Source organism: Aythya fuligula, chromosome 2 (assembly GCF_009819795.1).
Source record: "Aythya fuligula isolate bAytFul2 chromosome 2, bAytFul2.pri, whole genome shotgun sequence".
Lineage (NCBI taxonomy): Eukaryota > Metazoa > Chordata > Aves > Anseriformes > Anatidae > Aythya > Aythya fuligula.
In genome coordinates this window covers 43,703,956-43,715,662 of record NC_045560.1, presented here as the reverse complement: position 1 = coordinate 43,715,662, position 11,707 = coordinate 43,703,956, and the positions used below count along the sequence as shown (strand labels likewise).

Here is an 11,707-nt window from a genome sequence, read left to right as displayed (position 1 = left end):
GTGCCTTTAATGCCTTTAGTGTCATTGGGCCCAAGGTTTTAGTCTAGTACACAAGAAATTGGAGATAGTATTGGAAGAACAGATGATTTTTCATTGGAAAAAAAAAAAAAAAAACAAAACAATGTTTTGTGGAATACTACAAAAATGCTATAAAGTAAATAAACCAAGTAAATTCCTTTGTACTTTTAGAGCTACTTCTGTGTAGATAAGGAACTATTAGCCCCAAAATGAATGTTTGAGGGGGATTTTTACAGATCTCCTTCCTCCTCCTTCTCTCCTTCATGTTCCTACATCAGTTCTTTGAGTATACTGGTTGTAATAAGCTTACACTACCAGTTTTAAGCTTGGAAATTTTGGAAACCTGAGCTATATGGACTAGCTACCATACTACATACACTAACTTTTAAGTTTCTAGTGGGTCGTCTGGAACTTAAGTACTAACCTGTTGGGTTGCAGTCCTTTTATGGGTAGCAAACTTAATTTGCAGTAGGACACCTGCAGCTGTAGAACCATTACTTGTCAAATACCTCATGGCTTTGTGATTCTCTTTATGCAGATAAATGCTGAAAAACAGTGACAAGAGTTAGCTTAGCCCAACATTTGGGAAATGTGGAATATTGAAGGTTTGTTTTCTTCTTGTGTCATAAGGGATACTTAGACATAGCTATTAAAAATGCTACTTAGTCTTCAGCTGTTGAAAAATCACACGTTCTAGCTGGTCAGTATGAAGATTGGAGCTTGTGAATTCAATTGCAATACTGAGCCCAAAAATACAGCCTTGAGAGAAGAGGAATCTTCAGCAGATGCAACATGTGCAAGGCCTTTCTGAGTTCTTTGTCACAGTACTTATGTTATTCCCCTTGCTAGCTAGTTGTATTGTACTTAATGCTTGCAATACACAGGGCCAGAGTGATGAAAGAAAACTGTTAGATACCTGTGTGGGAATACCAGAAATGAGACCAGGAGGAGAGCTGTGCCTCCAACTGGCTGACTTAATTGTTCCGTGGTGATGAACCTCATCACCCTTCAAATGAAAAATGGAGCCTGTCTCCTTCAGCTGTTTGGACTTTTAAGCTACTCTCCCATTCCTATAGTTCATTCTCTCTCGCCCTCCTTGAAGGAAAACAAATTAACACAATTGTATTTATGAACATGGGAAAATTGGAATATCAATTTGTGACAAGTCAGGTTAATGGAGCTCTGCTGCTAATTTTGGTTGTGAGGGATTTTGGTTTTAGCTTAATCTGTGTAAATCTGTAACACAATACGAAGCTAGTTCCAAAGGGTCACTGGGGCTTCACTATGAAAACAGGAGGGATGCAGCCCTGGTCTGTGTCCGCTATATTCCAGTGGCTGACATTTACTCAACTGCTTCAAGGAGCTGAAGTCACGCTTCTTTGTAAGTTTTTTTTTTCAGTGCAGCAAGGGGTGATAGCCATGTCATAAAACTATAATGTAATCTCCCCTAATGAGGTAGCTTTCTCAACTTAAAGTATTGCTTTTTGGCCACTATGGTGGAGAAGATGCAATGAGGGAGAAAACTAGGTCACTCATCACTAATCTGCTTCCACCAACCTCGAGCTCTTTGGCTGAATGGAGATGTTGTGGTAGTTTAAGATCTAACTCTAGGGTTGCCTCTCTGCTGCAAGCTCCTGCTTTTAGCTCTGGTTCTGCCGTTCTGGCAGAGGTTGTGTGGGTAAGAAAGGCTTTGTTTTTGGAAAGCTCCATCAGCAGGTAAACAGAAGGAAGTAGATGCACATCTGGAACGGGATTTCCATTGCATCAGAGGCTGGTAATTACAGTTATTTGCATTAAGCAGGCATGTTATGTATCGCAACTATTGTTTTGATCTGCCTTCCCTCTAAAGGAGAGTGAGGTACTTGAAAGACAATTCTAATGAAAAGGGTAAAGAACACCTTTAGTTTGCGTGCATAGCAGCATTTGTATGTTTTAACACAATGCCTGAAGTATTTTTAAGCTACCAGGCCCTACCTGGTCTCCTTTTCATTCCTTCTTTGTTACAGTTACTGGAACTTTGTTACTGTTTTGCTTTTCATGAATTCCCTTATAAATAAATGAAGTGGGCTAAATAAGCTAGGATTTAAGTGGCAAGCTAACCTTTATAATTCATGCATCATTGATATGTACTTTCTGGAGAAGGCCTGAACCGAAAAACCAACTCAAAGACAACAGTAAGTAGAAAAAGGTTGCAATCTATTTTATCTTTTGTTGACTTGTGTAGTGTTTATATGACTCCTTGAAAAGCAAACTCAATAGTTACATCTCTGTTCATAATCTAGTAATGTTGCGTTAAGACACTGGTAAAGATTCAGATGGGAACAACTGCGAATATCTCTAGATGCTAGTGAACACCTGAAAAGGAAAACTCACCATTTCTTCTATCTCCCTAAGCCCTGTCTCCCTCAGACCAAAGTACAGTCTAGTCACACACAAAATATTAGCAAGGAAGAAAATAAAACAAGGGAAATTCCTTCAGAAAAGAGATGCCAGCCTCTGTAATATAATCTTATTTATGGTGTACTAATGTGAAAAACAGCAATAAAGGCAAGGCAGATTCCTGCGTGGTAACAGTAAATGTTATGTGCCCAGCCCTGCGTTCTGGGGATGCTGCCAGCAGAACTGCATTAGACTCATCCCAACCCCAGGCAGAAGCTAGGCTGCCCTCGTGGCGATACCTTGCTTATTTTACTGGAAACTCCCGTGCCATGGGAATCGCGGGACTTGCCCTCCTCATTTGCCTCTGAAGCCGATTGCTGCAGCAGGCACTGTTTCTGGCACAAACAAGCCTGTGCTGCCCTGCCCAAGGGCCCTGCAGCGTTCCTCTCGCTTGTGTTTTCTTACTGGGAGGGATCGTGCTTATGGCCTGCTGGTGAATGTTCAACACAGAGCACGAACCAACCGCTTTTAGCAGGGCCACCCTACTTTACCTGGCCGTCCTGGTGGCTCTTGGCAGGGTTACAAAAGGCACCGGGGCTCCTGGGTGGCCGCATGCATCCTCCCTGCTCCTTGTGCTGGCTCTGGAAGAGAGACGGGGGCTGAGCAACCTGATCCTGAGCACAGGCTTCACTTAACCAGCGTGCATACAAAGCTGAGGTTAAGAAAATTGCCACTTATATGACGTTTGACAGAAACTTAAACAAGTGAAGTGTAGCCGAATTTGGCTGTGATGGGTGGTAGCAGTTCCGTGGCTGATAGGTGAATAGTGTAGCAGCCCAAGGCCCTGCTCAGCCCCAGGCCGCCTCCAGCACCCAGCACCAGCCCGGTTCCTCCTCAAGCAAGGCCGGGGACAGGGCCAGGCTGGCAACCAGCCTGCGGCCGGGAGGGACTGGGACCGCCTCCACCTTCCCCTTCCCCTTCCTTCCCTTTCCCTTCCCTCCCCGCCCTCCTGCCTCGCCCTTTTGCTTTCGCTTCTTCCCTTCAGCTTGGCGGCGGCGGCGCGGCCATGGAGAACGGGGCCGTGTACAGCCCGACCACCGAGCCCCACTGCAAGGAGCCCCGCCAGCCCTGCGGCTGCACCCGGCACCGCCTGAAGGGCTGGAGGCTGCCGGCCAAAGTGCTGCAACCGGTGAGGCCCTTCCCTTCCCTTCCCTTCCCTTCCCTTCCCTTCCCTTCCCTTCCCTTCCCTTCCCTTCCCTTCCCTTCCCTTCCCTTCCCTTCCCTTCCCTTCCCTTCCCTTCCCTTCCCTCAAAGCCTGCCTTGTTGTTTGCTAAGCTGCACAAATCGGTAACTGAAGGCTGAGGTGGCCGCGGTGGCACTGCCTTTTGGGCAGCTTGAGGTTGTTTTTTGGTGAGGAACTAACGGGCTTGCTCCTTCTTCATGTCCTGGCTGCAGGGGCATGTGCTAGCACCGACCTGCTGGTTGTGTGCCTCGCGTGACCGAGGTTAAGCGCTGTGGCCACTGTGGGCCCACTGCTCGGCATCCTCAGGGTTTAAAATCAGAGGCAATCCTCACAGAAAACATAGCGTACTCTCTTCTGAGGGCCTCACTGGATGTAAACAGGCAGTAGAAACCTTTGTAAGGCTGTGGGATTGCTGGGTCCCCCTCATGTCACCCCCACAGCCTGACTGTGAGCGCACCAAGCTGTGCTGTGCTCCACCGCCTCGGGGAGCACATCTCCCCCAGCAAACCTCCTGGCAGAAAGCACACCAAAACGTGCGAGCTGGGTGGTGGCCGGTCTGGATGTGTGTGACACCGCAGTGCCTCGCTTCGTACTGGGCAGCCCCACGCTCTCCTGGAATCTGGGGCTCATATTCTGCTTGTTTTTTGCCACACGTAACATTATTCCTGGATGTGCTCATCACCGGGACACCAGATATTGCTCCTGTGTGTTCCCAGCCTCAGTGATGGATCTTCCCAAGCTTGCTGGTAGCGATGTGAGGAGCACTGGGTGTACGTACCAGCAGCGAGCAGCGAAACCACAGCAGCAAAGGGCAGCTGACTGTAAATGTGTCAGCAAACATTTTCCATCGCAGTGGCTTCTCAGTCAGATGTCTCATGCTGGGAGGAATCATAGGTGATTTCCAGCCCTTTCTTGTTAATTCGCTGTGAAGAAAAGAGGACGTTCGGTTTTTAAACTTTGGCTCACACAGAGTCAAAAGCCCCAGGTGAAAGCTGAAGAAAGCAGTGCTGGTAATGCTAATGCTGCCCGAAGCAATGCTTTCTAAGACTGTTTAATAAAAAAATCACGCCCAAGAATACTATATTAAATATAACAGGATGCAAAATGTTACTTCATCTTCTGGAGATTAACAAAGATCTGCTGGATGTTGCTCCCAAACAAACAGATCGTTACAGATCAGTAGTTTAATGAAATAAAACAAACTATTGCATATGCAACTCTACTGGTGTAGCAATGTCTTCAACTGCTTACCTGAGCAGAGGCATTATTTAAAAAGCTTTCTAGGAAGGAAGAAGGTAAGTTATTAAGGCCTGTCCTAACAAGGATGGGTAGCTGCTTGACAGGCTCCTAAAGAAGTAGCAGCTTATGGCCTATAACAGTCTTTCAATAAGAGGAAAAATAAAATTGAATTATAATCATTCACCTTCCTCACTTCCAACAGTTCCTCCGTCCTTTTGTTTCACTTTACCAAAACACACGGATCTTCAGCTCTTGGCCAAAGCACTTACAGCAAGCTGCAGAAATTACTGAAGGTGGAAGCCTCAATATTTCCAGTAGGAGAAGTGTTCCTGTTTTAGGAAAGCATTGGTTTCTTTTTATTGGCAGTCCCGGTGATGGAGGTGGTCATTAACATCTATTAGCCTTGTGTTAGAACAGTGATGGTTCGTTATTGTGGGGATTGCACACTGATAATCAGATGGGTGAGCTGCTAAACTGAATTAATTCATGCACCCTGCTAAACGGGCAGGTTTTGTGCTGGGAACACCACTGCTCTGTGTTTTAACAGGCCTGTTGGAAATTTCATAGATTTGCTTTATTTTTGTAGCCTTTCACTTCTTAAATTTACTTGAGAAACGTGACATTTGTGCAGAAACTCGCAGTAGCATCAGTGTCAATGCAAAGTTCTTGCTGGCAGAGGACCGAGGAAGTTATTTAATGGCCTGTGTGTGTATGGGCACTTGGGACTCATCTGCATCCGCAGCAATGCAGGGCTCTGCACGAGAGGCAAGGAAGGTGGCAGCTGCCTGTTCGTGTCCTCAGGTATTTCCTCGGTCTTCGGTGTGAAAGAGGCTCTGCCCTGAAGGTTTAGCTCTGAAGAAAACAAGGAGCTCTTGAGCTGTCCCTCTCTGCTCATTGCTCAAATAAAACCATAGTGAGATTGTGGGTGCTTGCCACTGGGAAGTTTCCATAGGCTCAGTGTGGAGACAGCAAACATAAAAATACAACAGAGCAAGCTTCAGCTGCTTCATGTAAGCCTGTACTGCTCTGCGCTGACCTAGGCGGGTAGCTGTGCTTGCAGAACTGGGAAACCGAAGAAAACGTAACAACAGAGCCCTCTCATGTTTATTTGTAGTGATGTCAAGAAGCAAATTAACAAACCCAAGCAGAACTCTCTGCAGCTTATAGAGGTGCAGCTGATACACTACATCAAGCAAAGTTCTTCACATCAAAGCTTTTTTAATGATGCACTCTTTTGCTATTCAGCTCATTAATAAAAATTTGAATACTGTTGGAGAAGTCCCACAAAGGACGCCAGATCAGTCCTCCCTTCTCCCCGTTTTTTTGACATGAAATCCTTTAAAAGTACTCCTTGAATGTGATTTTTTTTTCCTCCCACTCATTTGCACACTCAGTGGAGAGGGGTTTTTTTGCGGTTACTTAGACCACATTATAGTTACCTGGGCTTCTAAAGCCTTTTTAGGGCAGGTTGCCAAAAAGACCTTTATTTCCTTTCTGTTCTGCCTCTGGTGAAAGTGATGGCATTCAGCTGTCAGTGCTGATATACACAGGTAGAAATACAAATCCCAGAAGGGAGGGGGAGAAAAATATTCCTTGGGCATCTGCAGTAATCACTGGGTTAGGCGTGAGGGTTTCTGAGAAATTTGCTTTGCCAGCCAAGCACAAGAGAGAAGGGAAGTGTGCGGAGGGCTGATTGTAACGTGTCAGTTTACCAACTCGTGTGTGCTTTTCCCTTTCTGAGATCCTGTTTACTCTACACCGTTGGGTATTCAAAGCACGATGTTTTATGAGGTCTTGCTTAGCTGGTGAATTTACAGTTCCCACTTGCTAAGTCACTTTTCTTATTTTTACTGTCAGAAAACTGAAACTGAAGACAGGTCATTATTTTCCAAAATAAGATGCAGATATAGCATCTGCAGCTGTTTTGACGTGCTAGTAACTCGAAAATGACAATTCTAGAATTAGATTTTTTTCATAGAAGAGCTGTCGACTCCATTATTGCCCAGATAGTATCTTTAAAAATAGGATCATCCTCCCTGTATCAGTCTTGATTTTATGGCTGAGTCTGATTCCTAATAATTGTTCCAGTCCGCTGAACTCCTTACTGCAAGGATCTATATCCTCTGTCAACTCTTTAGGATGAAGAAAACCAGCAAGAAGTGGCCAAAATGAGAGACTATTTAAAAAAAAAAAAAAAAAAAAAAAAAAAAAGCAATATCCTTCTTGTACAGTAAGGTGGTAGAAGATCCAGCAGCAGATGCTTGGTGTCTGTATGGGAGTTAACTCATGTTCTGTCCTCAAAAAATACTGCTGCGGGGAGGCTAACGTAAGCTTCTGCAGAGATTAAACACTGCCCAACATAGCTTAAATGTGGTTTAAACATAGTTTGAAGTTTTGGTTCCTGCAATTGAGCTTCTGTTGTTACTGGTCATAAACACACGAGCCATTAGCTGTACTTTCTCTGAAGTTTATCGAGGGAGATAACACCAGCTGCAGGCTTTCAGGGAGGTAAATGGCTGGGTCTTCTGATCCACCCCAATCCCAAATGCATGTAAAACTAAATGCGGTTGTAAGTGGTAAGCAATAGCATTTTTGCTTGTTCTGACTGGAAGCTGTGCTTCTCATGCTGTGTGCCTGCTCTGCTTCCTACTGCTCAAAGCCACAAATGGGAAGGCTTCAGTTAAAAGTGTGTAGATGGTGGAGCTTAACCCAATGGAGTTTGTTGATTGACTTGAACATCAAGCCTAAACTGTGTCATTATATTTCTACCTGTGTTATCCATAGGTAAATAACCATAAAATAGTGCAGAACTTCACCAAGTTCTTTTTAGATTCTTTTGTTGTTGTTGTTGTTGTTTTAATTCTGTCATCATTAACCTTAATATTGCAGACATCTGTTTGCTAAGGATATTGGTGACTTGATCTAACACAAGTATGTTATTTGTTTGCAGTTTCTCTCTCTTCTGGCTGTTATTTTTGAGGAAATTGTGGAGGATTGTAGCAATTGTGGTGGACTTTACTTCTTTGAATTCACAAGCTGCACTGCTTTTCTTCTGAGCCTCCTGATCCTCTGTGTGTATTGCACTGTTGCATATGAAACCTTCGGGAAAGATAAAGTAGAGAAAGTGGTAAGATTTATTTTTTAAAAAAACAAACCATTTAATGCAAGTGCTTAAAGACTACTGTGGAGTAAAAAGGCAATGCAGAGTGAATCATTTATTATTCTCTAATTAAAGGGTAAATTAACATAGGTTATATTACAGTTAATAAATAAGTAACTTTATAACTTTATAATAACTTTAAGGCTTTATAATAACTTTATAATAACTTTAAGATGTTATATATAACTATATATAACTTTATAATAATTTTAAGAGTGTTTTTTGTTGTTGTTTTGTTTTAGATTTAGATGGGAGATTTAGATTAAATGCAAGGAAGAAATTCTTTACTGTGAGGGTGTTGAGGTAGAGGAACAGGCTGCCCAGAGAAGCTGTGGATGCCCCATCCCTGGAGGTGTTCAAGGCCAGGCTGGATGGGGCTTTGGGCAACCTGGGCTGGTGGGAGGTGTCCCTGCCCAAGGGGACAAGTGGGTTGGAACCAGGTGATCTTTAAGGTCCCTTCCAACCCAAACCATTCCATATGATTCCATGATTTTCTGAAGCTTCCATGAGCATCAGAGTTTCAAACTGTAAACTCACTGCGGATTAACTCGGTTGCTGTTAGGATGCTTGTGCTTTTTCAGGTAGTATACCTACAATTCTGTAACATTTATTTTTCATGTTTCCAGAACTTTTGGGCCATGCTAGCCATAGGTGTCATTTTCCTGTTAGCTTCAATAGTTCTTGCTGCAACGAATTCTGGGTTGGTTCATGCAACTATTGCATGGGTAAGTCTCACAATTGTATATTTTACTTTGCATTTATCTTGTATCTTAATTTGTCTACCCTTTAAACCTCACCCAGTTTGCAGGGAAAAAACCGGGCAGGGAACAGAATTCAGTGCATTACAGGTTTCAGGAGGAGCTAGCTGTTTCAGAGCTTCTGAAACTCAGCTTAGGAAATCCAAAGAGTAGGCATTCCCCGGATGCAGAGCTTTCCAGCAGTCCTGCTTGCAGCTCCCCAGCAGCTGTGGCTCACTTCTTGGTTCCTCACTTCATTTCACTGCCTTGGCTCTGTACTATTCCCTGGCATCTGTCACTGTTAATGGCACTGCCATCTCTCACGGCCTCCCAAGCTCTCTGACACTCGCCTCTGAAATGCCAACTTTTTTCCTTAATTGTGCTCCTGTAATGCTATCCTCTTGCAAAGTCAGCAAGAAACCACATCTTTTGTCAGACATTATAAAATATATGTAGAGAACGCTGGCCTGTAAAGGTTGCAATAAGAACGATAGGTTCCTCAGAGACAAAAATAGAAGAGCAACAGAGGTGCATGACAAGGCACTGTAGAAGGTGTGGGTCATAGTTCCTTACTCATTTGGTGCTCTTTTGGAATAACTTTGGAATTGTGAATATGTGAGATTAAAGATCAAATTTTGATTTTCTTCTTGAATGAATAAAAATTGAATTCTGTTCCGTACTCAGCATGAAGATACACACTTCTGTATGGTCATCTGTTGTGATGCTGATATATACAGTTCTAATGGTTTGATTAGTCTTCCTTTTCTGTGTGTGTGTGTGTGGTTTTTTTTTTTTTGGTGGTGGTGGTGCATTTTTTGTTTGTTTTTGTCCTGGAGCTGGAAAAACAAAAATATCGGGATTCAAGACTTCATAGTACCTAATTGTTTTTGGGCAAACCTGCTGCTTAATTTTATTTAAAAGTTAGCGTAAATGTGTGCGTGTACTTCCTTGCTTGAAAGAAGCTGCTAAAACCAACGGTCTGCTTACCACTACGTTGCTATGACTAATAATGAAAGTTGTCATTAGCAAAAGGTCACGTCAGCCCCACGTGCTGATGCAGCAAGGACTTGCTTAGGCTCTGTTAGTTTATCTCCCTTCACCTTCCACGGGTTATTCTTCTTCACTTAGTCCCTTTAAACAGCAGACATCTCTTGGATAAATAATCTGCTATACCACCACTGCCATGCTTCTTTACTAATTTTACTGCAAAAAAAAAAATAAAATGATTATACTTCTACTATTAAGATCTGTTTAGAACATATCCTAAGATTCACGCTTGATTACAAGAATGAGAATTGTAACAACTTTTGCATTGAATATGCTAGAACTAAGACTTCTGATCTGTTGCTAATTTAAATGGAACCATTGATTTAATATACCAGCATTATTAACATACATGAATAGTGCAGCAAATCTCTCCAAAATCATAGAATACTGTCAAAGTTTGTACTTTTTTAATTCATACATTTCTTTCACTTTCACAGGTATTTGGATTTTTCGCAAGTGGGGCATTTTTAGCTGAGTTTGTGATGGAGTATTGGGACAGGCGGAAACAAAGCACCAGAGAACATCCTCAAAATTCAGGCAATACTCAGGGCACTGCAGAAATTCACCCACTGAATGAATCAAGCTGAACTTTCTGAAACTATTTTTTTTTGTGTGTTTTGTTTTGTTTTGTTTTGTTTTTTGAGTGGAGCAAACTAAAATGAAATTTCAGTGCTCTGTAGGTAAAACTTCTGCCTCTTCCTTCGAATCAATTTTTTACACTTTGCTCATCACAAATTGATCCTTAGGTCAAGTAACATCATCTTGAACATCATGTTCTATTTTATTTTGTAGGTAACTTGTTCTGCCATTTCTCTAGGTGGCATACATTTAAAAAAAAAAATAGTCTAAATAGAATAACACAAGGACAACATTGTGCTGATTCAATTTTGGTAGGAATGACTATGAAAGGATAATCCGTGGTGTATAAATTCTCAGTTATGCCTTAAGGACGTTTTCTATATGAACTGGACCAAATATATCTTCTACTAGTTACAAGTTAGTACGGTAGAACTCATTCTTGTACTCACTGGCCAAACAGTAAGTGTAAAAGGGATAATACCCAATTGCAGCTTTACAAAAATGCTTATCTTTATGGAAGGGTTTTTGTTTTGTTTTTACTAACTACACTTTTTAGTTCTGTCTGTGGAGATCAGTTTAATGAAATAGCTTAGGGTTTTTATGCAGGGGGTAATATAATGTGTTTTTTTTTTTTTTAAGGAGACAGCTTTGCACCCCATGGTTATTCAAGTTCAGGCTTGTATGCCAGAATATTCCCTCAGACTGTTTCAAAAGTGACAAAAGTCACAGGGGAAAAAAAATAAAATTAAAAATGGACTGGCATCTGTGAGAGATAAAAGTTTAAGTATTTTCACAAAGTCACCCAGAAGCAGCAATCTGAACATCAGTGGGAGAACGATTACAGCATGTTGTAATATTGACTATCATTTGTAGGGTTGATACCATGCACAGCTTGTTTGTGCATAGTTTTACCAGATTGGTTTGGCAGCACCATTTTCTGTGCTGATATCTATGGCACTAGTATGAGACTTCTTTCTGCTGGCTAACTCAGCTGGTGAACAGGTAAATAAGCACTCGTAACCTCCATTTGTCTTAAAAGCAAGGGGCCAGGAGACTGCAAGAAACACTACTGATGCAACGTGTATCAGACCAGTGAGAGACTAGATGTTGATGGCTACTGTGTAAAAAGTGAAGTGGTTAAAAACAACAACAAAAAAAAGGCATTTTGCAGATGCCTGAGGTAGAAACTAAATGGCTAAACCTCATTTAGAGGGAAGCCCTCAAAAGTAGGGCGAACTGCTGTGTGTCAAGAGACCTTCCAAAATGCCAAAGCAAATGAGAAAAAGCTGATTATGCAAAAACAGT

General features: G+C 42.4%; 1 protein-coding gene across 1 annotated transcript; it reads left to right on the top strand.

The window, feature by feature from the left end:
* The first annotated feature begins 3,453 nt into the window (after positions 1-3,453).
* Positions 3,454-10,467, top strand: CMTM6 (CKLF like MARVEL transmembrane domain containing 6). Its single transcript, XM_032182735.1, has 4 exons — positions 3,454-3,586; positions 7,830-8,006; positions 8,666-8,764; positions 10,261-10,467. Exons 1-4 carry the CDS (start codon positions 3,464-3,466, stop codon positions 10,408-10,410), a joined length of 549 nt encoding a protein of 182 aa, XP_032038626.1. The 5' UTR covers positions 3,454-3,463; the 3' UTR covers positions 10,411-10,467.
* Positions 10,468-11,707: the final 1,240 nt, after the last annotated feature.

Coding starts and splice junctions, on each gene's coding strand:
- CMTM6 (XM_032182735.1), top strand. CDS start 3,464: ATGGAGAACGGGGCCGTGTACAGCCCGACCACCGAGCCCCACTGCAAG. Junction 3,587..7,829: donor CGGCCAAAGTGCTGCAACCG/GTGAGGCCCTTC, acceptor ATTTGTTTGCAG/TTTCTCTCTCTTCTGGCTGT. Junction 8,765..10,260: donor TTCATGCAACTATTGCATGG/GTAAGTCTCACA, acceptor TCACTTTCACAG/GTATTTGGATTTTTCGCAAG.